The sequence below is a fragment of the Vigna unguiculata genome, chromosome 2 (assembly GCF_037176805.1).
Source record: "Vigna unguiculata cultivar grain cowpea cultivar isolate G323 ecotype 2 chromosome 2, ASM3717680v1, whole genome shotgun sequence".
Classification (NCBI taxonomy): domain Eukaryota; kingdom Viridiplantae; phylum Streptophyta; class Magnoliopsida; order Fabales; family Fabaceae; genus Vigna; species Vigna unguiculata.
Window position 1 is genome coordinate 5358760 of NC_140793.1, and position 27116 is coordinate 5385875.

Below are 27116 nucleotides of genomic sequence, written 5' to 3' on the forward strand. Positions count from 1 at the left end.
ATATTTAAAAAAAAAGTATAACATTTTATTTTTTACTGTATATTTTGAAATATAAAAAAAAGACTATGAATTGGTAAATATAATTCACGGAAATTACTATTTTGGTCTTATATCACAGAAGTCATAAACGAACTTGCTATTCATTTGCGTTGGGATTTTAAATGGTTAATTCCAAGCATGATTGAAGTTACAAAACTGTAGACTAATAAAAGATTACCTCACTTTATTGGATGATAATTTTCCAACTATACCTAATGGATATTAGGAGGAGAATTTAATGAAACAAACTTTTCAGTTATCACAGTATGACTCAAAAGCTTCCAGTCTTTTGGTTTTCCAAACGAGTTATGGTAGGTTAACAAAATGTTTTTAACAACATACAAATGCACAGTGCACGAAGAGACCCTATTAATGGGAATAATTAAGTTGTGATTTCTGGTTGCTAAGCAGGTTGTGAAAACAAGATGGATACATGTATATAGTTTAAGTATTTCAGTTACTGTCATTTTTGTATTTTCCATAGTATAAATATTAAACTCTAACATTCATCCAAGTGTTTGAATTCGGTTTTGTGTATTATACTCTTCATTCAGCTGAGACAGAATGGCCAAAGAAGACCAGAAATTTGCCATAGGAATCGACCTTGGTACAACGTATTCGTGCGTTGCAGTGTGGCTGGAGCAACACAGCAGGGTGGAGATAATCCACAACCAGCAAGGCAATAAAACCACACCTTCTTTTGTTGCCTTCACAGACAAGCATAGATTTATTGGTGATGCTGCTAAGAATCAGACTGTCACCAATCCTGAAAACACTGTTTTTGGTATGATTTCATTCTCTACAGCATTGAGTTGTTTTCTCTCATGATACATAGTTGTTTCAACGAATAAATTTACAATTGTTTGTTGTTATGAAATTCTAAATAACTAAACTCAAATTAAGCCGTGCCAATGTAAACAATGCTAACTGATGTTCCAATGTTGAAACCAGTTTAAGACCGTTGCTTAATTCTAAGAAATTGCTGTCAGAGGAATGTTTGTTAGAAACACACTGTTCTTTTTATTGATTGAATTTTATTGAATACTGAAATTAGTAGAGAGATTCATTTAATATAAAACAAAGCTTTTAAAAAAATACTTTAGAGAATGTTGTTAACATTCTTTTGTTGAGATAAACAACTCGGTTAGAGTTGCTCTTAACAATTGCCTTCCATTTTATTATCTGTCTATTGACTTTTTCAGACGAAAATTCTTTTTGCAGATGCTAAGAGGTTAATCGGTAGGAAATTCAGTGATCCCATTATTCAAAAAGAGAAAATGTTATGGCCATTCAAGGTTGTTGCAGGTGTTAATGACAAGCCTATGATCGTGGTTAAATACAAGGGTCAGGAGAAGTCCCTGTGTGCTGAAGAAATCTCATCTATGGTTCTCATGCAGATGCGGGAGGTTGCTGAGGCGTATTTGGAAACACCTGTGAAGAATGTTGTTGTCACAGTGCCTGCTTATTTCAATGACTCTCAACGTAAAGCCACTAAAGATGCGGGTGCCATTGCTGGCCTCAATGTTATGAGGATAATCAACGAGCCTACTGCTGCAGCTATTGCATATGGCCTTGACAAGAAGACTAACTGTGTTGGGGAACGAAATGTTTTCATTTTTGATCTTGGTGGTGGTACTTTTGATGTGTCTCTCCTTACAATTAAGGACAAAGTCTTCCAAGTTAAGGCTACCGCCGGAAACACTCATCTAGGAGGAGAGGATTTTGACAATGAAATGGTGAACTACTTTGTGAAGGAGTTCAATAGTAAGAACAAAGTAGATATTAGTGGAGACCCAAGAGCCCTGAGGAGGTTGAGAACTGCATGTGAGAAGGCAAAAAGGATACTGTCATATGATATCACCACGGACATTGAGTTAGATGCTTTATTTAAGGGCTTTGACTTCTGCTTCTCAATCAGTCGCGCAAAGTTTGAGGGAATTAATATGGAGCTCTTTGAACAATGTATGGAGACAGTTGAAAGATGTTTTACTTATGCTAAGATGGACAAGAGCATTGTAGATGATGTTGTGCTTGTTGGTGGTTCCTCTAGGATCCCAAAAGTGCAGGAACTATTGCGAGACTTTTTTGATGGAAAGGATCTGTGCAAGAGCATCAACCCTGATGAGGCTATTGCTTATGGTGCAGCTGTTCAGGCTGCTTTGCTGAATGAAGGCATGAAGAATGTTCCAAAGTTGGAGCTACTGGATGTTACATCTCTATCCCTTGGTGAAGTTACAAAATCAGATATCATGAGTGTGGTCATCCCCAGGAACACTACCATTCCTGTGAGCAAGACAAAAGAATTCGTGACAACAAGAGATAACCAATCTGAAGTCTTGATTGGAGTTTACGAGGGTGAGAGAGCCCGAGCCAGTGATAACAATTTGTTAGGTTCTTTTGTTCTTTCTGGAGTTCCTCCTGCTCCTCGTGGCCATCCTGTGTATGTATGCTTTGTCATAGATTCAAATGGTATGTTATCAGTTTCTGCTGAGGAAAAAACGACTGGAAACAAGAATGAGATTATCATAACCAACGACAAAGAAAGACTGTCTCCTGAAGAAATTATGAGAATGATTCAAGAAGCTGAGAAGTTTCAGGCTGAAGATAAGAAATTCCTTAGAAAGTCCAAAGCAATCAATTCTTTGGATATGTACGTTTACAAGATGAATAATGCTTTGGAAAAGAAAGATATCATTTCTAAACTTGGCTTACTGACAAGGGAGATGATTAACTTGGAAATTAAGATGGGTACAAAATTGCTGGATGGTAAAAATGAGCATGACGAAGCATATGTATATGAGGATTATCTGAAGGAGCTTGAGAGCTTCTATGAAAACACAATAGGCAAGATTGGTTAATAGCTTTTCCAATTACCTTTTTGCTGTGCTGATTTGTTATCTTAACATTGTTCAAGTTTCACTATTTTATAGGCGATATGTTTAAATTGATGCTTTCGTTGATTTTGCACTCAACCATGCATTCAGATTGCTTGTTTTTCCACCATGTTTGTTGCCCTCAGTTGCTTCTCTTCCTACCTGTTCATCTATTCTTTCTGGACACGTACGTGAAAGTAGAAAACAATTCTATGTAAATTTTAATTTGACTGTTTGAAAAATAAAATTTTTGACTAAAATATGAAAATATTTAATATTTATTGAGATAGTAATATTTTTTTTCTCTTTCATGTTTTCTTTTCATTTTTTTTGGACAAAAAAATAGCAAGTAGTTATCTTGATAAAAATAATTGCTTTTACAAATTATTAATTTTTTAAACAATTAATTATTTTTAAAAATTATTATAATATTTATTATTCAAAAGGCAATAATTTAAATTAAATATTTTTTTTACCATTTATTGAAATTTTATCTTTTTCTATAGTGAATGCATATTAGTATCACAGTACACTTGTGGCATTGAACCATTCATGTCATTCAAAATTACAAAAATAAATTGCATCAAATTTATAAAAGTTAACTTTGCTAATAAATTTTTCTTATTTACATGTTTTAAATTATTATAAATATTTTGTTTAATTACTATGTTTTATATGATTTTTTTCCAAAATACTTTTTATCAAATTATTTTCCAAAAACAAATTCTTAAAATAATTACATTTTAAAATCAAAATTACAAATATCTTTACCTTAATTTTTAGACGAAGAAACAAAAAATTTAAAACTCAATTCGTAATTTGATTTTCCGATGACGGAATCCTAAACTGATTTTTTGAACTGTGCTTTTTTGATTAAAATTTCTATAAAAATATATTTTGCCCTTAAAATATTTATTGAGTTTCTGTTTTAACATGAATATGAATATGATCCTTTTGAAAAAAAAAAGTTTCGGCTATAAGAACATTTCTATCCCGTCATTGATAATATGAGTCATACACTCATTATATAATTTAAGGTTTAAGATCTTAAATAAGACATTTGTTTAAATGTATCTCTTCTCTAAAAAAAATGAGAAAAATATTATTAGAATTTTGTATATGAATAAGAATTATCATGAAGCCTTAAAATTGACGTGACATAGACTTCATTCAACGATTTTTGCAGTGAAGATTATTTTATATACTAAAATAAGTATTATTAAAAATTATCTTAATAAAAGTAGTTTATCATATTTTTCAATAAAAAATAATAATTTAATAAAAAATATGAATACTTTTTTATGTACTAACAATTAAAAACTTTATAACGGGTTAGATAGAGAATTTTGAGTGAGTATCTTATTTATTTTTATTAATATATGAAAAAAATTTCATTAAAAGTATAAAAATAAATTAAAAAGACAATTAAAATATTTTTAAATTTGGATATTTGTTTGTTTGTTTTATAACTTTACAAAAAAATTTTAATTTTCTAATTTTATCAACTTTGTTTTGTTTGATTAATAATGGTTGTAAAATTAATAAATGCTTGAAAATTTATTTAATATTCAAATTTGAAATTTATATTATTTGAATTTTAAAACATTTGATATTAAAGTAATGTGAATACACCATTTTGGTATTAAAAAATTGATTATATTTATTATCCACAAGTCAGTAATTTAAATTAAATAAAACATTTTTAACCATTTTTTGAATTTTTTAATTTATTTTTATGAAATTTTCCAAACCAAAATTGTTGGATTGAATGCATGTTAGACCAAAATTTACGGTGAATAGGGAGGGCACAACTTTTACTTAACCTTGTGTTTGGATTGAGCATTTCAACAATGTTTAGAAATTGAAATGTTTTGCATTTTGTAACGTCCCATTTAATTAATAAACGTGATTAAAGAAACGCCACACACAAATGATACTAAATAGCAGTCTTTGAGTCCTTAACCCAACCCCTACAAACTAGGCACACCACGATGCCGAAAGATTTTAGTTGAAAAGTCTAATCCCTACTGATAGAGAAAGTAAAGCATAACGTGATACATGGGACAAAGCCCTAAAGGAAAAACCAAGATCCAGTCCATGCAGATCATGCAGCGAAACCATCACCTCCCTACTGTCCGCGGTTGTTCCTCGCATTTGCTCACACCAATAAGTTGGCGATCATCGCAAGGGAGAGTGCCACACGGCAGAACACACAACAACAAAAGTAGGGTAAGCTAAAGCACAAGAGATTTCATTCATCAAGTCCGATATAATTTCACAGTATCAAACATTCACTTCAACCAAGCATGTTATGACTCATCAGGCAATACACTACGACTCGACTCGACTCATCCGGATACATATAACTTGGTCGGATTCAGCGGACGCTTGCACTTGTGGTGGATACCTCTGCTCACCCCCGAGCTACTCACCCCCGAGCTATGTGTTACAAGTGTTTCAATGAATAAATTTCCCTCACCACAAGGTTAGCCCTTAATGAGTTTCAGGCCTCCTGCTACTCTCACCACAGGAGTCAATCCGCTCTAGGTGAGACTAATTGACCCCTTAAAGTGTCAGGATGCAATCCTTACCTAGTTATACAGATGGGGCACCACCACGGACACCCACTAACAGGGGCCATGGAATTACGTCCCGACCACTGAAGCGCAATCCTTACCTAGTTATACAGATGGGGCACCACCACGGACACCCACTAACAGGGGCCATGGAATTACGTCCCGACCACTGAAGCGCAACCCGGAGGTCTCACCTAGAGGCCCCAAGGAATTACACGCTGACATGGACCAACATTCATAAATCAACAATACGAGAACATTAAATCATGTTTACCATTTCATACCAACCCCTGGAATTAATTCCTCATACGTATCACATTTTGGATCCATACCACTGGTCATCACCACCTCATGAGTCTAGGGCCTCATCTCATATCAATACCATGTTACTTTAGTTCCAATCTACTCATTCATTTCACATGCCAAGTTCCCACCACACCCATCATTCACCATTCATGAATCATATCACACATGCATAGCAATCCATTAGGCATATATCCATACATAAGTACATGTATCTCATCATAGCAATCATACCCAAACAATTCCATTCATCCAAGATTAAACACACAACCAAACACAGCATTGTCTTGCCCAACCCCTCGCTCAGGCTAAAGGGCCTCGCTCAGGCGAGACATTCTCGCTCAGGCGAGTCCCCTTCGCCTAGGCGACGGCTAAACAGAAACACCAAGAGAGCAACGCGGGATCTCGCTTAGGCGAGACCCCTCTCGCCTGGGCGAGATGCTCGCTCGCTCAAATTAAAGAGCGAGTCGCCTGGGCGACCTCTCACGTAATAGGGTTTGGGCGAGTCCCTGTTCATCTCGCCTAGGCGAGACTGGCTCGCTTGGGCGAGATTAGCAGGTCTCGCCACTGTTTTCCTGCAACAGTGATCCACACCAGCCCATCCCACATATATTCACGCATTCACAGCTTATCACAACATCATTCCAGCCCCATAACCTCAAAACGACAGTTCATAACAAAACAGAAACGAAACGTGAGAGTGAGCTAGAGCTCCCCTACCTGGAAATGGGTTCGTACAGGACTTTCGGCACAGAACCAAGGAGCACAGCAGCCCTAAAACCCGACTCGCAAGTGAGCAGAACAAAGACCTAGCTAACGTGACCCTGAACGTTGGAACCCTAGCAGAAAACGGCAACGGCAGCAACTCTAGGAAGTGGGATTTCTGTTTTACGAAAAGTGAGTTTAAGTTAGGGTTTGGGGCTGACTAAGTCTGTTTTCCCTTTCTGGCCAACCCTAAGGCCCAATGGCTAAGGCAGCCCTAAGAAAAGGGGCAGAAAGGAAAGCGGGCCTTACACATTTGAATTACTTGCAATTAAATTCCATTCATTTTTTAAATAATTTGTTTGGATAAGAAAATTAAAATAACTTACATTTCAAATTTTTGTTTGGAAAAAAAAATTGAATTTATTGTGAGATAAAATTTAATTTTAACAATATTTATTTTAGGCTTAATTATGTTTTGAGTTCATGATAAATTTGGAAACCCGACGATCAAGAAGGGCTCGACGACACGGACGGGTCTGACAACACGGACGGGTCTGACGACCCGGACGGGCCAGACGACCTAGACGAGCCGACGACCTGGACGGGTTCGACAACTCGGTCTAGATTGTTGGGCCCGTTAGATAATTGGTCTTGTCCGGATAGTCTGCCCCGTCTGAGTCGTTGGGCCATTCTGGGTCGTCGGGCCCGTTCTGGTCATAAGGCCCGTTCGGATTGTCGGGCCCGTCTGGGTCGTCGGGCTCGTCTGGGTGGACGGACGGGCCCGTCTTGATCATCGAGCCCATTCAGGTCGTCGGACCCGTTTGGGTCGTCGAACCCGTCTAGATCGTCGAGCCCATTTGAGTCGTTGGACCCGTATGGGTCGTCGGGCCCGTCTAGGTCATCGGACCCGTTTGGATCGTCAAGCCCATTCGGGTCGCCAGACCCGTCTGAATCGTCGTCCCCATTTCTGTCATCCGGCCTACCAAAGAGTCTAGAATGTGAGGTTGAGTGAAGAATTTCAAATTCCACCTATTTTAAAGGTATGTGAAATTCTATTAATTTAGCTAATTGAAATCCTTCAAAAAAATGCTTGCATTTGAAATGCTTTTTAATTTTTGTATCCAAACAAAGCATTTCATTACAAAGAAATCTAAATTCTTCAAAAAAATGAATTATTTTATTAAAATACTGTATCCAAACACACTCTAAGAGTATCACAATTTACTTATGTCACTGAACCATTCATATTATTTAAAATTACAAAAAATAAAATTCTTCAAAATTTATAAAGTTAATTTTGTTAATATTTTTTTTTGTTATTTACTTGTTTTGAATTATTACTTAAAAGATGTGTAATGCCTCAAATTAATAGGATTTATAAGATCTAGAAATTTTTAATTTAGTAAAATAACAAAAATAATGATTTAAGTTCAAATTATAACTTTTAGAACGAGTAATATGATCATATAAGTTATATCGTTCATTTAGTTAAAGTACTTGGATAATATATGGCAGATATTAGATTTAATTCCTATCAATACATTTTTTGTTTTAGATAATTTCCAAAAATGAGTAGTGAAACACTAGTCCTCCACAAGCATTCAATCGAGCATGTACGTTATGAAAGTGTTATTGGTTGTAAGTTGATGGTTGTTTATTTGGTTTGGATATAAGATGGTTTCATTTCTGTTGTACTTTAGGAAGGTGGTATCATAGGAAGGACAACAGATGTCATTGTTGCTGCAAAGGTCAATGTAGCTCTGCTGCTGCGCACAAGCAGAGATGGTGAATGACTCATAGCACCAAGTTGTTTAAGTCTAACTTCCTCTATCTACTCATAGCACCAAGTTATTGCCTCCTTTCTCATTCTTTTTTTTTGGATTTGTTTGTATTTATAACATCATATTTTATATCGGTAGAAAGTTATGGAATTGACTGTGGTTAGATTAAAATTATTAAAAAATAATTAATAATTAGAATTTCAATAAATATAAAAAAATATTTTAAATAATTTATGGCGATTCCAAATCTTTAATAAGTGTTAATCAATAATAAAATATATAATATATTTTGTGATCATTTTTAATTGTTAGGATGATAAAACTACAATTATCTATCTCACAAAATCAAACAATGTAATTTCAGGGCAAAAGAACTTCAGATAGTATGGTATTCAATAATCCAACAAATGAAATTTAATTTATACTGCAACAAGCAACTAAAAAAACTGTAATATAAAGGAATGATCTATGCTCAAGACGTCAGAGTCGCTTCCCTGGCATTGCACCTGATAAGCAAGGAAAAACTCAGAGAGGATTCTAGAAACAGAGGAGGAAGAATAAGATTCTAAAAAGATAGAGAATTACCACAAATTGCCTAACTGACAAAATCTTATAGCATGGTATTTTATATTCTTTTTTTCTTACTCCTCATTGGCTCCATGATTTGCAATTTCGTTGCCACTTGTCCCTCCTTTATAACTAATTTGGAATTTGGCTCTTTGTGCATGCCACCTTCCATGTCACCCGTCATATTTTTCTTCATTACATTAGCCGCCCCATATGAAACAACCTTGTCCTCAAGGTTGAATTTCGGGTAGGCCTTGTAGAATTCTACAGCATCCTCCCACGTGAAGATAGAATTTGGTTCGTCATCCTATTGCACTTGTAATTGTTTAACTTTTGTTCCGCCTAACAAAATGATTCAACTATCGCTCACTACAGTAGGAGACAGGATTGGCCTATATGCATCAGTATGCAATGGCAACGACAAGTACTGTTGGTTGGTTTCCCCTCTAAACTTCTTCAATAGAGAAATGTGGAAAACATTACGAATTTTTGCCTCTACTAGTAATTCCAGTTTATAAGCTACCAGACTGAGTTTCAGATTGATTTTGAAGGGGCCAAAGTACGTAAGACCAATTTTCTGATGCTTTCGAAGTGCCACTGAGTGTTGCCGATAGGGCTGCAACTTGACTAACACTAAATTTCCTTCCTGAAATTCGGCATTTCTTCGATGTCTATCAACATAGTATTTCATGAATAGTCATATTAGCCCGCAATTGGTCCATTGGTTTATCTCTTTCAAGCAACATTTCTTATAGTGACAATTCATCCTTGTGGGAGATTTCGTATCTAATTAAGGATGGAGGGTTCCTTCCATACAAAGCCTTATAAGGTGGCATCTTAATGCTAGTGTGATATGATGTGTTATACTAGTATTGGGCCCAAGGTAACATTTTCACCCAATGCTTGGGGTTGTCAAAGCAATAGCACCTGAAATACATTTCCAAAGTCTTGTTCAAGACTTCACTTTGACCATCTGTTTGGGGATGATAAGCTGAACTTAAAGCAAGAGTGGTTCCTTAAAGCTTACAAAGATGTTTCCAAAATTTGCTAATGAAGATTTTGTCTTTGTCTGAGATAACAACTTTAGGGAAACCATGAAGCTTTATAATGTTTTGGACAAAGATTTGAGCAATTTGTTGACTAGATAAATCATTCTTCAATGGAATAAAATGTGAAAATTTGGAGAGGCGATCAACCACAACCATTATAACAGAATACCCATGTGCTAGAGGCAAGGCAGTAATAAAATCCATACAAATTTCTTCCCAAACCTGTGATGGGATTGGCAACGGCTGTAACAAACCTGCGGATAGCTTTGTGTCAATTTTAGCTTGTTGGCAAATGAGACAATTCAACACATATTGTCTGATTTGTTTTTGCATGTTTGGCCAATAAAATTGAGAACAAATGTGTTCCACTGTATTAGCAATCCCAGAGTGTCCTCTCGCTACATCGTCATGGTATTCTATGAAAATTAAAGGAATCAAACTACTGTTTTAGGGAATAACCAATTGTTCCCTCCATAATAATAACCCATTCCGATAGTTGTAATTATGGTCCTCTTGGCTTGAGCTAGCACACTGCTGGATGATTTGTTGTGATTTTTCCTCTTGAAGCAATTATGCTTTTAATATGCACAACTATTCTAATTGCGGAGTTGACCATGCCACAAAGAAACACCTTGAAAGAACATTAGCTGTAGCATTTTACATCCCTGGTTTGTACTTTATCTTGAAATCATAGCCCAAAAACTTGTGCAGCCATTTGTGTTGTTCAGGAGTGGAAAGTTGTTGATCCAACAATGATTTAAGACTTTGTTGATCTGTGTGAATGATAAACTTCTGGCCCAACAAATAATGTTTGAATTTGGAAATGGCTTTTGTTATAGCAAAGAATTCACGGGTGTACACTGATTGTCGCTGCATTTGTGGAGACATTTTCTTAGAAAAATAGGCAATGGGATGTTTATCTTGCATAAGGACAACACCAATGCCATTGCTGGAAGCATATGTTTCAATTTCAAAGGGCAATTCAAAATTAGGGAGAGCCAACACAAGTTCTGACGTAATGGCTTCTTTCAATTTCAAGAAAGCTACTTCAGCCTTGAAGGATCATTTGAAAGCCTCTTTTCTTAGCAAATCTGTGAGTGGAGCTGCCAAGGAAGCATAACCTTTAATGAATCTGCGATAGTACCCATTCAAGCCTAGGAAACCACTTAATTGTTTAATGTTTTTAGGTTGTGGCCATTCTAAAACTACTTGCACCTTATCTTTATCCATGTGAACACCTCCAATTGTAATTGTATGGCCCAAATAATTGATCAAGGTGGTTCCAAAAGAATATTTGGAAAGCTTGACGGACAACCTTGTGTTTAGTAACAATTGTAGTACTTGTTCTAAATGAGATAAGTGAGTATGCCAAGAATCACTGAAAACTAGAATATCATAAAAAAAAACCAACACAAATTTCCGCAAAAAAAAGTCGAAACACATCATTCATTAAACCTTGAACGGTGGCCGGGGCATTTGTTAAACCAAATGGCATTACCAACCATTCATAATGTCCTTGGTGTGTCTAAAATGTTGTTTTGTACCTATCCTCGGTTTGGACGAGGATTTGGTGATAGCCGGAGCGCAAGTTCAACTTTGAAAAATATTTAGAGCCATGCAACTCGTCAAATAATTCATCAACAATAGGTATAGGAAATCGTCCTTCACCGTCATGGCATTTAATGCTTGATAGTTAGTGCAAAACAAGTTCCATCCTTTTTTTAGGAGTAAAATTAGAGAGGAGAAAGGACTCTTGCTTGATTGATGATGTCGTCCTCTAACATTTGTTATATCATGAGCTCAATTTTCTCCTTTTGGCTATGTGGATAACGATATGGCTTTAGTTTGACAGGTTGAGCTTCAGAGTATACAGTGATCATGGTCTCGTTATGGAGGGAGATCGGATGGTGGGTCAAAAATTGGTGCATATTTATGTAATAATAACACCAATTTAGGATGCATGTCCTACGGTAGCTCAAGAGGGTAACTGGCATTACCTTCTGGTTGTGTGAGTTTTATAGAGAAGGCTTCTGCTACAACTTCTGTATGAAAAAGCCTTTTCATGTGGTTAAATTGAGCTTGTTGCGGCCCAATTGCCTCTTCGCCTTTAATAGTGATAAATTTCCCTTCATGCAAAAACTTAATCAACAAAGCATCATAATCGACACTTGTAAGAACATAAACATTTGGAAATCTAATAGAATGTCCTTGCATTGAGATGTCTAGAAAGGGAAGATGACCCTCAACAATCATAACATGAAAATTTCCTACCATGACTCGAAAAGCAGGAGTAGGTTGGACCGGCAGGTTCAAAAATTTAGCAATTCGTGGTTGAATAAAACTGTCAGAGCTACCTCTATCAATCAATACCTGAATACCCGAGCTTGGTGTCCCCTTCATTGCATTGAGGGAGAGGTGGTGCTCCAAGACCTCTTGTTCTCACTGGTGCAGATTATGAGCATTTGGGTCACTATTCACGAGCAATTCTGGAGGCATGGCGGGGCCCTCTTTTACTTCTTCCAATTGGTAAAGCATAAAATGCTTATTAGGGCACTTGTGGGAGGGAGTAAATTTCTCATCACACCAAAAACAGAGCCCTTTCTCTCGTCGCATCTGTGAGGTCGAGTTGCTACGACGGAGTGGGAAGGAGTGGTGGTAATGTAGATCGTGGGGGTGGTTTGATTTGTGGGTTTATATGTGGTTTGTATGTTGTGTTACGAGACGTATTGGGTCCTAGAGTGGTGCAGAAGAGAATTTATCCTCATAAAGTTTAGCTAGACTCATCCCACGCATCAAAGAGTAGGGGCATTGAGCCTTTACTTCTCATCGAATCTTCGTGTGTAACCCACTAATAAAACAATCGTGTAACGCCTCCACTGGTTCAATTTGGGTGCGATTTGCAAGTGTGATGAATTCTGAATAGTAATCTAAAATTGTGCCTTGTTGGTGGAGTTTGAAGAGTGATTCTCGAGGTAATTTGAACAATGAAGATCCAAACTCTAACTCAATGGAGCGTTTCAAGTGTGTCCAAGAAATCGACGACAACGCACATTATGTCATTTGAAACCATGGAATGGCGGAACCAGTCATGTGCATCCCAACAATAGCAACTTGTTCTGCTTCTGGAATCTGGTAGAAAGTGAAATATTGATCAATGCTAAATTGCCAACCCAAAGCATTTGAACCATCAAATCGAGGAAGATTGAAATTCATGCATCGATGGGGGAGCAGGGTTTGATGTTGATTGTGAGAGGCAATGTGCAAGTTCGTACCATGGGTGTGCTCATTAGGGATGAAGAAGCATGGTTGGATTGATGAAGTTGCACAACTTGAGTTAAAGACTGTTGAACTGCATCGAAGCGACACTGGTTGGCCTCATTAATTCGAGCAATTTCATTTTGATGGGTCTCGACAATTTCTTCCATAAGCTTGTAAAGTTTTTTTACCTCAGCGTCCATTGTCTTCATCCGTGTATTATCGGCCATGGTCAATGAAAGCACTAAATGATAGAACTACAATTATCTATCTCACAAAATCAAACAATGTAAAGGAAACCTTTAACTATTTTAGGGCAAAAGAACTACAGATAATATGGTATTAAGTAACCAACAAATGAAATTTAGTTTAACTTCAACATTCAACTAAAAGAACTGTAATATAAGAAATGGTCTATGCTCAAGATGTCAGAGTCACTTCCCTGTCATTGCACCTGATAAGCAAGAAAAAACTCAGAGAGGATTCTACAAACAAAAGAAGAATAAGATTCTGAGAAGATAGAGAAGTACCACAAATTGCCTATAACTGACAAAATCTTGTAGTATGGTATTTGATATTCTCTTTCTATTACTCCTCCTTGACTACATGATTTGCAATTTGGTTGCCACTTATCCCTCCTTTATAACTAATTTGGAATTTGGCTCTTTGTGTATGCCACCTTCTACGTCACCCGTCATACTTTTCTTCAGTGCATATGATATACGATAAAAGATTATAAAATAAAAATAAGTTTTGCGACAATTTTTAATGGTTAGATTTTTTTTCTAACATAAATATCAACTATTAAGATATTTCTGTCATAAATTGTTTTTGATATATATAATTCTTCATATGACATTTTTTAATCACTAAAATTTAAAATTTTAACCATTATAAATATTATGTTTTCTAGTACATGTTTTATTACAAAATATATTGTATATATAGTTATTTTAAAAATATCAAAATTTAGAATTTTATGAGAATAATTAGATTATTTAAAATTGAGAATTTTATTTTCATGTAAAAGGAAAAAAATTAAAATTTGAACTTTTAAATTTGTGGATATGATGTTTAAATGCTGCTTTTGTTGATTTTGCAATCAATCTGCGCCTGATTGATCTTTGACTCATACCACGCATACAGATTGCTTGTTTTTCCACCATGTGTGTTGCCCTCAGGTGGTGCATCTCTTATGTTGTTCATGTGGCTGTTGTGCCTTTTAGATACATTTGTGAAAATAGAAAACAATTTTCTCTAATTTTTTGTTCACTTAGAAAAAAGTATTTTTCCCTTGATAAGAATTAAGCTTCCATTTTAACATCGATCTAAATAGGATCCTTTTAAGTAACTCTCATCCGGATTCTAGTCTTAAAAGATATGATTGAAAATACCTTATCAAATTTAGTTAATCAAAGTTTTTCAATAAAGAATAATCACTGACAAATTAAGCACAAGAAAGCAGTTTGAGTCCATATCTGTCTATGAACAAATTAAGCACAAATTCATGAAATTTCCAACCATAAACACCAAACGTAAAATAAACATCGAATTTTTTTTTACTATTTTACAATATGATCCCATTAATGAAGTATAGTAATATAGTGATAAAGTAAATTTGTATTAGATGTTTGTGTAAAAATATTTCATATTTAACAATATATAAAGTTAACTGAGAAAACTGAAACCTGAATAGATGCCAGAAATGAAAGATAGCATAGGATCATTAAAGATCATAAAATACAAGCAGAGTGGATCCTGATAATATAAGATTTTGATCATAGAATCCTTTCCCTCCATATGTGAAATACTTTTCTTCCACGCACTCTAACAATTCCACTGGATCTCTTATAAATTGATGAGAGAATTGAGTTTACAGTGTCTGGCAGGAACTTACATTGCATAAACTATTTCTCCACTGCTATCAATATCGAGATCAGAATCTGTCTCTGGGTCCTCGTCCATGTCATCATCATCCATGTCCAAGCTACCAGTGAGATACTGGTTGAGAGACTGAGTTTTGGCTCCAGGAATTGTAGCTTCTCTAATTATCTGCATGATCTCTTCAATGCTCTGCATTGGTTGATGAGCCTCCTCAAATTGGTTGCTCATTGTGTTGTCCACCATCAGATCTGCCGGAAGGTTCGTCAAAAACCACTCGTGACTTCGAATATCAGGCATAGTTATTCTCTGCATAAAACGATATTAGTCTCCATTTTAAGGTAAGAAAAAAACAAACAAGGGGGGCTTAACTTGAAATGGAATATTAATTTGATGATTCATCTCACTTCAACTCTTCACATGGAAAGTGTTAGCTTTATGTAACACAGTTTTAAATGTCCAAACTGATTGGAAATCACAAATTTGGAAGATTCTGCTTCTTCTTCAACAAACCTCACTCATGATTTTGTAGTTCTCAACAAATTTTAACTGATAGTTAATAGCATGCTAGAGAATTAAAAAGAGTGTTTGAAAGTCTCTAGCTATCAATATTTTAGGAGAGAGTTAGAAGGGTAATTGAAAGTGTGTGTAACAAACCCAACACTGATAAATGCCAATGGGACCGTGAGCTGGAAAATTTGGAGGCAGGGAAAAATTGTAAAGTGATGGTTAACAGAAGAATAAACAGCGGGCACAAGATCCTATGCACATGAAAGTGCACAAGAGTGAGAAAGAGAATAACAAATTATTTGTTGCAAGATTTTGTAGTACCATTCTAGAAATAGAACAGCAAGAGAGGGAGAGAGGGGTGGCTGATGTAATACTTTCTCTCTCTGTCGTTTCTTCCTTCTGGAGGATTCCTTTCTTCTCTGTCTTTTGGTTTCATCTGTACTAGCTAGTAGCTGATGTAATACTTTCTTATCCATTGTAAGAAACTCATCATCATAATACCAATACAGATTTATAATCCTGAGTTGCTCCCTTCTAGATACATAACAGTGTGTTGCTAGCACATTTTTAAGATTCAATCGTATAAACGAAGCACAAAATTTTCAGATCGAAAAATTAGAAAAATTATAAGCTGACCTGTGCAGGATCTGCGACGAAGATCCTTGAGATTAGATGACGGCATTCCGGAGATATATGAACATAATCAGGAATTGAGTACTGGACTTTCAAAATCCTCTGCAAACAAAATCCAACTGTTTAAACAAAATCGAATTGCAGTGACCTAAACACGGGTCCAGTAAGTAAGCTACCTGAATTGTCTTTCGGAAATTTGCAGGTTCCTCTGGATCCTCGAAAGGATATGCACCTACCAACATGACATATAAGGTCACCCCACAGGACCACACATCTGCAATCTGAGTCACAGTTGAATGCAAAGTATATTACAGAAAATGCATAGCTGTACTGAAAGTAGTGCTTTCAGATTATAATCTAAAATTTAGTTTCATGTGTAGGAGATCAAGCATAACATTAGTCACAACCCGATCTAACCATAAATGAAAAGTAAACAATTTGAAGATCCACGATATATTAGTCTCACAATTATCAAACTTCTCTTCAAGTTCCACAACCACTGATAAGAAACATGCATAGAGAAAGTGACAAGAAAACAATGGAGGACCGTTTTGATATTCAGTTTGGAGAACTATAAGTGATGGGGTTGATCTTGATCGTCACTGGGATTCTTATTACTCAGAACACCACAAGGCTCTCAGAAAAAACTCCATTTTCTGAAAGAATTCACACTTCACACTGGGAAACCATGAAAGAGATTGCAATGAGTCTTAAATAGAAAAAAATATTTTTCATTTCTCACTCTTGGTTATGTTCTATTGTTCGGGGAGAAAGAGCTCAATGTACTAGTTAAGGTGAAAAGTATTACACTATTGTCCTTGTAAGTTGTAGGTCTTGTATGCTGTTGACATGCCAACAAAATACAACTCCAGATATCAACCAAAGTCTACTACTCACTGAATTAGATTTAACAAGCAGGATGATGCTAAAACAGTGACAATCCAATTAAACCTGTAGTGATTACGGAACATATCATTATATGTTTTTCCATGCAACACCTAGATAGTGTCATAGTGTCTTTACTGACATTAAGATGGTAGATTCTATACTGCATGGAACAAATTAACAGGTTGTTGTGGTCACCAACATATAATTGCAAACTATAAGAACCAAATAAGCCAATACAACAGTTCTATGAATTTTCTTCGGGGATGGAAGTTACATAATACCTTGCCATCATATTCTTTCTTAAGCAAAACTTCAGGAGCAATGTATGCAGGGGTTCCGACTGTAGATTTTGGTTGTGAATGTAGTACAGAGGACTGCAAAAGTAAGACAATCAGGATTTATGTCACAGATAGTACAAACTGATCCACAAAGCCAAAGTACAGAGGAAGAAAATTCTTGATCTTGGGGTACAATAAAATTGCAATGAACTTCCTAAACAGTACCCGGTTCCAATGTCAATCTGGAATGCAAGTATTGTAAATGCGAAGGTATCAACAAATAAAACAGTATGAAGAAAGAAAATTACCTTCGAATACCCAAAATCACAAATCTTCAAACGAGGAGCTGGACTGCCATCCAACAATGTGTTCTCCAACTTTAAGTCACGATGGCATACTTGCTTTATTAAAGAAGAGAAATGGAGACATTCAAGTCAGACAATTTACTATATCTTTCAGGCAGAAAATGCACTAACGAGAAAGTAAAGACTAAAGTTGCCAAACTCATGTACCATTGCATGACAGAAGCTAACCCCTGATATAAGTTGTTGGAAGAAGAACCGTGCCTGCAGCAAAACATAATAGACATTAAGGGTAAACGGTAACTGCAACAACACTGGAAAGAATGCTTGATTGGAAAAGATAAGAACCTCATCTTCACCAAATCTTCCTGCTTTGCAAATCCGTTCAAATAACTCTCCTCCAGAAGCATATTCCATCACAATAGCCAAATGTGTAGGTGTTAGTATGACCTATACTTTCAGAGAATGAGAACTGATTAAAATACGCCTTAGGTATATGTAGGAAGAAATCGGCTAAGACTTTGGATGTGTACAGAAAGAGAACAAACCTCCTTGAACCTAACAATATTGGGATGCCTCAATGATCTGTGATTTATAATTTCCCTTCGTACATTTTCATCTATCTGTTAAGAAAAAAACATGACTAAGCTTAATGTAATGCAGGGAAAACCACATGCATGCAACACAATACCTTTCAAACTTCATTTAACTCTACAGCATAGCTTAGCATGTAAAATCCAACGAAATTGATTCACATAAACTCTAGATAAGCTTCACCATAAGGGGGAATGCTGGTGTACATGTGACTTCACAAACAAGTGTCAAGGGTTTAAGGCAGATATAACATTAGTTAAGAAAGTCTGCTATCAAGCACACTGTAGCATTTGCACTTTCAATTGAATCACCGCAGCCAACATTTAGAACCAAAAACAACACTTATCATTATGCTTTGAAAACAGTAAGAGTTCAAGGGTCTTCCACTGTCTACTAATTCCAATATTGAGCTTAATTTTTATAGGTAGAAGAGGAAAGCAAAATCTAGGTTCATATTCCCAAAGGCCGGAAATTCCATCCAAACATAAGAACAGCAAAACCAGTGCATACAATTAGATTAGGCAGCACGTACACATCTCAATTCTAAACAGACTGAAATCCAGATGCACACCCCTATTAATCACCTACACCTCTTTTAGCACCGTCCAACTGAAAACCAAAGCACCCACCACCACTAGTAGAACCATTTCCAACAAAGAACCCAACCAATCAAATCATAACCTACAGACTTCAGTTGCCAAAATCCCCCACCCAAACTAAAACTTTACGAGCACGATAAAGAGAAAAGGAGAGCTTAATTCACGAAAGAAGAACAAAAACAGAAAAAATTGAGCTAAAATGGGAAACAAACCTTTTCACCTCTCTCAATATACTTCACAGCAACAAGCTCCTCAGTGTGCTTGTCCCTCATGAGCCTAGCCACACCAAAATTCCCCGACCCAATATCACGGACCAGCTCATACCTATCACTGTCATGCATGATTGGCATATCCATTCCTGGCCCAACAGTCATCGCAGAACGATCCATCTCCACCCCTTTACAAATCCCACCTTTACTTTTTCTATCACTATGAACCAAAACAACAAAACCCCAACAGCAAAATCTTAACTCTCACATTGAATCATCCAAAACCCAGATCAGATCTTTGAAAAACAAAACCAGGGTCGCTGCTGACAAAAATAAAACAAGGGAAAGCTGGTACTTGAGCCCGTGTGAAAAGGTTTCAACTTTCACCAACCAAACTAAATGGGGATATTTTATTCTTTCTTTCAGAGTTCGCAGTGGTTGAAGGAGGAAGTTGCAGGAGCAGAGGGTCGGTGATAGGCTCGTGAAAGTGAAACTGAACCTGAAAGTGAAACCTCTCTTTCTTTTCTTTTTCCTTTATTTTTCCTCACCCTCTCTTCTCTTTCTGTGTGCCTTCTTTCACCAAAGTTTATCTTTTTGATTTTATCCAAAACTCTGAGAATCTGAGATGCATGAGGCTACCATGTTTTTAATTTCTTAATTTTTCTTTTCTTTTCTTTTTCTTTGGATTTTCTATTTTGTGCTTTCAGCAACTCCAATGATGATCGGATCAGTTTACATCTGTTTGTCACTAAATCAGTGAAACGTGTCAACCACAGACTGAGAAATTAAGGAACACCTTTACCATTTTTCTAGTTCAACTCAGTTGCAACCTTTTTCGTTGGGAAAAAAATGAGTGACATGATTCAAGTAATGCTAAAAATCATTTTATTCTTAGTATTTTAATGGAATTGGAATCTATTTCGTTTTAGTACTTCAATGGAATTGGATTGTAATGTTTTATTTTACAAAAACATCTTAAAATATTTAAAAAGAAAATATATTTAAGTTATGCTGAATTTTTAAATGATATGATATTATTAAATATATCAAAACAAATATTTCAATCATGAAAATTTTAGTACTAATATTCCAACCTTAAATTTGTTATAATAACATCATTAAGGTCAATTAACAATTGGCTCGATCAATCATAATTTTACTCCATATATTTTTTTTTATTTCTTCAATGATATACAATTGTCAAGAGTTTGTTCATGACTCAGAGCTAGACATAACTAGAAGGGAGCACCCATAATTGAGCAAAGATATAAAGGTGACAGAATGGTGTCAGTAACAGTGGCAACAAAGAATATTTAAAAAATGGAACAATAATGTATGCAAATAAAAAGAAATAGGCATTAGAAGACAAATAAAAGTAGATGGATAAGTTAATAGAAATGCAGAATGTGCATCCTCTTTGTTTGGTTGATAGTAAAGGCAGTATATTAAAGTTGTCGAAACTTCATGTCGAAGCAAAAGGAAAACGATATATTGGACAAATATATATATTTAGACAATGTATATAAAGTTTTATTTGGATACATAACTTCATAAAATATTTTATTTAAAAATTATTGGACAATGACTTGTATCATAAAATTAATGAGGATGTTTTCAAAATAAATAAGAACGATGAAACTGTAAGATTGCTCTTAAATAATGAGTCTACTTATTTATAGATATTTTCTTTCATAGAGAAAGAAATAAGAAAGGAAAAGTAAAATTAATTTTTTTTTTCACGAGTTAAAATTAGTTTAATTTATAAAAGATATTTCCTATTAATTTTTCCAAAAAAACGAGTTTCTTATTGTATTATTTAAATTTAGTTTTAAGGAGAAACTAATTTTATTTTCTACTTTTTTCTTTTGTTTTTAAATCTTATAAAGAATTTTCCTCCAAACAAACATAATATTTTCTAACAAATTTTATAGTACTTTTCATAACCTTGTTTATAAATATGATCTACAAGAAACGAGTATAATATTTTTTTTCTATTTTGAAAACATTGAGAGTGCATTGTTGTTTTATTTTTCTAGAACATCTCATAAATGAAGTATTTTTCTAAGCTAATATTACTCATCTTCCCTAAGTTAATTAATACTTTCTATTATTTCATTATAGTTGTTAGTTTAGGTCACTATATATAGTGTGGTCTTTTTAATATTTTAGAGGTTGGGAAAAGAGAAAAAAAATTAAACTTTGTATTGTGCAATTCGTTATTGTTTGTTTGGGCATGTGATTCGTTATAATATTTGTGAATTATTGTATTTCTTTTTGGTACGTGTTCATTAAAAACTAATTAATAGATATATCATTGTTTCTTGTAATTTTATTGAGTGAAAATAATTTTTTTCTTCTAATTTTACTTTACTTATTATTTTTTTCTCTCTCATTTTTCAACCAAGATATGAGAAGAAAAATGCTCTCTGTTTACCCTATAAACATGGGATTGTATTGTATTTGTCAACTTTCTACTCACTCTCATGAAAGTTAGAACACTCTTTGCATTATTTTGTTAGAAATCAAATAGTATTTTGAAATGTAAGAATGCGTTTTTCCTACAAGAATAAAAAATAATTGAAAAGAACATAAATTGGGAATGTAGAATTTTCATGTTTGCTTGGTATTCAAAATATATTTTTGGTATTGGCCATTTGAGAAAGTGAATTACAAAGTGATTTGCTTCAATTTTATTGTCATGATAAGGAATGAGTGAGTTGTATTCTGTCGAGAATGAGAAAATTGATATTTTAGCCACCTTATAACTTCTGCTTTAACTCTATTTATTATTTTATAATTTAAAAATATCCCTAGAAATGTTAAAATTCATCCAAACATTAATTTCAAATTTCTTAGAAAATAACATTAATAAAAAAAGGAGGTGCACTTTATTCGGTCCAAACAATTAACAAGACATGCACGTAATTTGGGCCGAGAGAGAGCCTAAATATTTATAAAAAGAATCTTACTTCATGAACTCCATAATTGTTACCTGCACCATAGTAAAAAGATCCAAAGACAAAAATACCCTTGACCTATAACTTTACTTGAAACCTAATTCTTCTTCCTTTCTCTTTGTCCCTAGGTTTTGGTTTGCATGAGACAACTGCTGTACACGACACTTGTGCTACTCTTATAGTTGATATTATCATTACTGCATTAGTGCATTTCGTCACACTTCATTGTTATTTTTGCAAAAGAACATGTAAGTGCGTCCTTTTTTTTCTTTTACATTATGAAATTGTAACTTTTTTTTATTGATTATTTTGGGAGATTTTTAGATTGTTTTTTCAGGATTGGATTGCATAATGTTGGGAATAGTCCAAGTGTGAGTCAAAAAGTCCCACATTGGATAGAAAAGACAAAGTTAAACACTATATAAGAATAAAGACCCATAACAACATTGCCTTAAGGTTTTGGGGTTAAAGTGGTGTCTAAGGTCTTATATGTGTAAGACTAATGTCATATAACCATATAGAACCATAATCTCCCAATAACCATATGCCATAACCATGCCCATAACCGTATATGAAAAATATATATAACTTATCAGTGGTATCAGAGCCGATGGTTCGGAGTGACTGACTGCATAACCATATGAAAAAAAGAAAAAAACAAGGGACTCACCCTTGAGAAGAGATGTTGGGAATAGTCCAAGTGTGAGTCAAAAAGTCCCACATTGGATAGAAAAGACAAAGTTAAACACTATATAAGAATAAAGACCCATAACAACATTGCCTTAAGGTTTTGGTGTAAAAGTGGTGTCTAAGGTCTTATATGTGTAAGACTAATGTCATATAACCATATAGAACCACAATCTCTCAATGACCATAACTATGCCATGACCATGACCATAACCTATATGAAATATATATAACCTATCACATAATTAGTGTTTTGGCTTCATCATTCATGAACATCATTTTGGAATCATTCCGAAATATTTTTCTAGAGTAAATATTCTAGAAGCATGTTGTAAATAAATATTCTAGAAAGGTGTTTCAAGATGACCGATCTTGGAACATATTTCAAAATATAATTAAACATAATATATTGTATGATAGACATGCATAAGATATCATTAATTACCTCTAAATAGATTTGTTCATAATGTCATCGATTAAGTTCTTTAAGTAAGTTCAAGTCAAAAACAACTCATAACTCCTATCACATGCCTAGCAATGTTGCAATACCACAATGACCATCAATCTTTACATCAACAATAAATATATATATATATATATATATATATATATATATATATATATATATATATATATATATATTTTTTTGGATGAACCTCAACATCAAATGGATCCATAAATGAAATTAATTTTCATACCAAATTCTTACCAAAGTATCATTTATTTTTCCATTGTTAGATTGTCAAGTAAATGAACTACCATGCTAAGAATGCATGACATCAACCTACTAAAAATAAGATAAGTTAGACTTATTTGATCTTGTAAGCTTATTAACACACCCCATTTTTTGCCCCTTTGTTTTGACCTTGTGCACACAATGATGTCATATATAGATGTACACTGCCAAACTCTTTAAATTTATTCAAGATGATATCAAATTCCTTTTAGATATACCAATGTATGAACACTTCATCATATGAAACATCATAAAAACTTAATTGTGGACATCCACTAAATGTAGTGACATGGTACCAATATCATATGAAGTTAATTCACAAAATACCTTATCTAACTCAACATATTTTACTCGATCATTTTTTTTTCGCAATATGTTGCAATGCATATTTTGACACAAAAATCGTGTAGTTTTTTTATGTTGTGATGTCACATGATTAACCATATGAAGACTTTTCTTAAATGAAACTTTAATTATATTATGTTGTAAGGTTATCATGTTGTTAATTAGTTCCCAATAAAAACACAAGTCTCTCATGTTAGGCTTCAACCCTACATAAGAAAACAATTATAAACAAAGATAAGTTTGACAAAACACATAACAAATTATATAGTGAAAATAGTCATACCTATTTGACAAATGAGTTAAAAACATATATATTTTTTAAAATCCAAAGCATCCAATGCTCTTATGTGTGCTCCATCAAATAAGGAATACTTTAAGATGCATGCCTATAATGGAGAAAAGGAAATGTAGGAGACTCTTATCATTACATATTAGGGTTCCATATAGGTAAGAGTGACAAACTCATTCTACTTACTTAATAACACAAGTTGTACTATGGAAGAAAATGAGAGCATATCAAGTATGCTCAATAAATTTTAGATAGTATAAGCTTTGTTTTGTAGGTAAGTACTATAATTTATATGATGATATTGACAAAACATTGTCCAACTTACCTAAGCCATGAAGACCACAAGTAATAACCTTGAGGATCTCGGAAGGGTTAGATGAAGTGTTTGCTGAAGAGCTTATTTAAATCCTTAAATCTCATGAGCTAAAATTATAATAAGATTAAATGATAATAAAGGAAAGAAAAACTAATTCACTTTAAAGACACAAAATAAGAGATATACACCTACTAAAGCTTTGAAGGTTGAAAAACTAATAGGTGAACCTTCAAAGAATGAAGACTTTGAAGTTAAAGATGAAATTTCCTTCATCTTAAGGAAAATCCATCACATGTGGAGGAATAAAGTAGGTTTCAAAGGAAAAAAGTTTCAACCCATCAAAGAAAAGACTCAAGGGAAAAGAAGCAAATAATAATTAAAAAAGGACAAATTGTCTCTTCAAGAAAGACATAAAGAAAGTCCTTATGTCCATGTGGGAGAGCCTAAACGATTTTGAATATAAAGAAGAAGAAGAAGTAGCCAACATGTGCTACATGACAGACATATGTTTGATCTCTCATCAAATGAGTCTGACAAAGAGATTATACTATATAATAGAAACAATCATGAGCTTCTCTCCATATCATCTCTTCTTTCTAAAGCTTACACGAAATCGAAAATAAAGATAAAGTCCTTATCAAATCAAATATCAACTTCTCACTTTTCACACGGTTCAAGTCATGTATACATACTTGTTGCATAAGGCTTATGTGAATCTTAATTTATAACATAAGTGTCTCATAATATTTTTGTTGGTCTTCAATTATATATGCTTTAAAGTATATATTTCCTTTAATGATATATTTGTTATGAATATGTATTGTCTTTGATATGCATATTATATATAAACCAACTCTAAAAATGATATCTTTGATTATAATAAATAATACTTATTGTGCAGAAGTTTATAATACCTTGGTGTGGTGCAAAGAAATACCAAGTGCACATACAACTTAAACAAAGATGTTGCAAAGAGCAATAAATATTTTTTATTCAAAAAGTAGACAAAGTATACTAAGAAGTGTTAGATGCACAAGGACTATATACAATTTTGTTAAAGTACTATACCATAAATGAAATTTGATGAAATATCAAACACAATTAACAAAAATAAGACACACTTCAAATAACTTGATGATAATATTGTAATTTTTTGTTGTGATAGAATTAGGTATGGCTAGGACATAATCTTAAAATTATAAATGTTTTAGTATCGTAATTTGACACATTTTTTATGTATAATATAGTAAATGTAATGCAAAGAAAGTTTGGATGCATATAAACAACAAAGACAATTGTTTGATGAATCTGAACTGATGTGTATGATTTGGTGTAAGTTTGTGTGTTGTATATTTGACTTTATGCTTGTTTGATATGGTTGAAATTTATGTTGATTGGGAAACTTCGAAACTGATCATTTGCATGAATGGGTACTCCTTTTCATGTGCTAAAACTGTTTTGAACCAAATCACTAAGAAAGGAATACCAATTTGGGTGATTAATCAGGTTTGAGTTCACTCAATTGCAGAAAATCTTCTACTGCGGATTTATATGTCATTGAGTGGCAGCCCCCACTGTTGAGCTCCACTTTTTGCACATTGTTAGGCGTTGAGCGACATCCAGGTGGCATTAAGCGCCAATAATCATCGCAGGTCTAGGAGCATTTTAGCTCTAGGGCATTGACCGAAAGTTCTCCACTGTTGAGTCCTTTTGTGAATGCTTGGATGCTAAGTGACGCCTATGTGGCGTTGAGCGCCACTTACTGTTAGGGGAATGGCGTTCAACGCCACCCCTAAGCGTCAATTTCTTATACTAGCTTTGTTTCTGTGCACTGTTATCCTTGGTGATGCTTTTTATTGTTTGAGCTACTTTGTTTATTGTTTATGATTAATAATGAATATGGGAATGATGTTGTGATGGTGTTGTTAGTATATGCCTTGATATAAGAGATGTCAAGAAAGAGGTATTCTGAACTCTAATAATCATTCAAACTCAAATAGAGTATAATGATTTATGTGGTAAGAGTCGTAGGAGATCCTAGTCTTTGAACTTGTTTTTGGGACCTAGGCGTGAAGGAGATTAACCTTGTGCGTGGTTGGGTGATAACCCCTTGAGGCTAGACTCTGCAGAGTCTAGGAACCATCATATGTGCACACTTCCAATGAATTCTAAATCAAAGACATGTATCTGGATAATTGAGTTTAGTGTCAACTGTTATGTGTGCATAAACATGTATTATATATATATATATATATATATATATATATATATATATATTTATATTTTTGAAAGTGATATGACTTACTTTCTTTTGAATAACTTTATTTGTATGCTAGCTTAATCTGTGGTGTGTTTATGTTGTTTGATTTTCTTTTGTTTTCTTTTGGAATGATCACTTAATTGTGTGGAGGACACAAGTAAGAAAGCTCCTCTGGTGGACAATAGAGAGGTTGTTGAGTAGTGTTTAGCGTTCTTGAAGTTATTGTACAAAAATACATAAATCTTTTGAAAAACTCTTGGTGATTTTAAGTATATATATATATATATATATATATATATATATATATATATATATATATATATATATATATATATACTAGTTTTTTGACCCGTGGAATGCACAAGATTATTTTTATTATTGATTATAAATTATAAATGTGTAACAAAATATTTTAAGAATTTAATGAAGTATAAATTAATATATAAAATGTTAAACTTAGATAATAATATTATTGACATGATAA

General features: G+C 34.0%; 2 protein-coding genes and 1 long non-coding RNA gene across 5 annotated transcripts; 1 reads left to right on the plus strand and 2 right to left on the minus strand.

Annotated features, from left to right (window-relative positions):
- The first annotated feature begins 603 nt into the window (after window positions 1-603).
- On the plus strand, window positions 604-2983 carry LOC114173338 (heat shock 70 kDa protein 4-like). The gene is made up of 2 exons (XM_028057657.1): window positions 604-823; window positions 1261-2983. Exons 1-2 carry the CDS (start codon window positions 604-606, stop codon window positions 2895-2897), a joined length of 1857 nt encoding a protein of 618 aa, XP_027913458.1. The 3' UTR covers window positions 2898-2983.
- A 9050-nt stretch (window positions 2984-12033) lies between these two features.
- On the minus strand, window positions 12034-13951 carry LOC114173340 (uncharacterized). 2 transcript variants are annotated; one of them, XR_003602494.2, is made up of 3 exons: window positions 13679-13926; window positions 13166-13602; window positions 12034-13022 (listed from the first exon to the last, which is right to left on the minus strand). It is a non-coding gene; the product is annotated as an uncharacterized LOC114173340 (long non-coding RNA). The 2 variants fall into 2 exon arrangements; XR_014992773.1 differs by having other exon boundaries at window positions 12034-13602; window positions 13679-13951.
- An 892-nt stretch (window positions 13952-14843) lies between these two features.
- Window positions 14844-19646, minus strand: LOC114173339 (serine/threonine-protein kinase SRK2E-like). Of its 2 annotated transcripts, XM_028057659.2 has the most exons (9): window positions 19046-19646; window positions 18189-18263; window positions 17989-18090; window positions 17851-17904; window positions 17647-17739; window positions 17342-17434; window positions 16349-16453; window positions 16176-16274; window positions 14844-15338 (listed from the first exon to the last, which is right to left on the minus strand). In XM_028057659.2, exons 1-9 carry the CDS (start codon window positions 19220-19222, stop codon window positions 15042-15044), a joined length of 1095 nt encoding a protein of 364 aa, XP_027913460.1. In that variant the 5' UTR covers window positions 19223-19646; the 3' UTR covers window positions 14844-15041. The 2 variants fall into 2 exon arrangements, with proteins under 2 accessions (XP_027913460.1, XP_085525878.1); XM_085669752.1 differs by having other exon boundaries at window positions 17851-18090.
- Between the last annotated feature and the right edge of the window lie 7470 nt (window positions 19647-27116).

Excerpts from the sequence above, each read along its gene's own strand:
- LOC114173339 (XM_085669752.1), bottom strand. The coding sequence starts at position 19,222 with ATGGATCGTTCTGCGATGACTGTTGGGCCAGGAATGGATATGCCAATC. Across the intron at positions 16,454-17,341 it reads AGAAAGAATATGATGGCAAG|ATTGCAGATGTGTGGTCCTG; the intron begins GTATTATGTAAC and ends ACTGTGACTCAG. Across the intron at positions 16,275-16,348 it reads ATTTCCGAAAGACAATTCAG|AGGATTTTGAAAGTCCAGTA; the intron begins GTAGCTTACTTA and ends TTTTGTTTGCAG.
- LOC114173338 (XM_028057657.1), top strand. The coding sequence starts at position 604 with ATGGCCAAAGAAGACCAGAAATTTGCCATAGGAATCGACCTTGGTACA. Across the intron at positions 824-1,260 it reads TCCTGAAAACACTGTTTTTG|ATGCTAAGAGGTTAATCGGT; the intron begins GTATGATTTCAT and ends TTCTTTTTGCAG.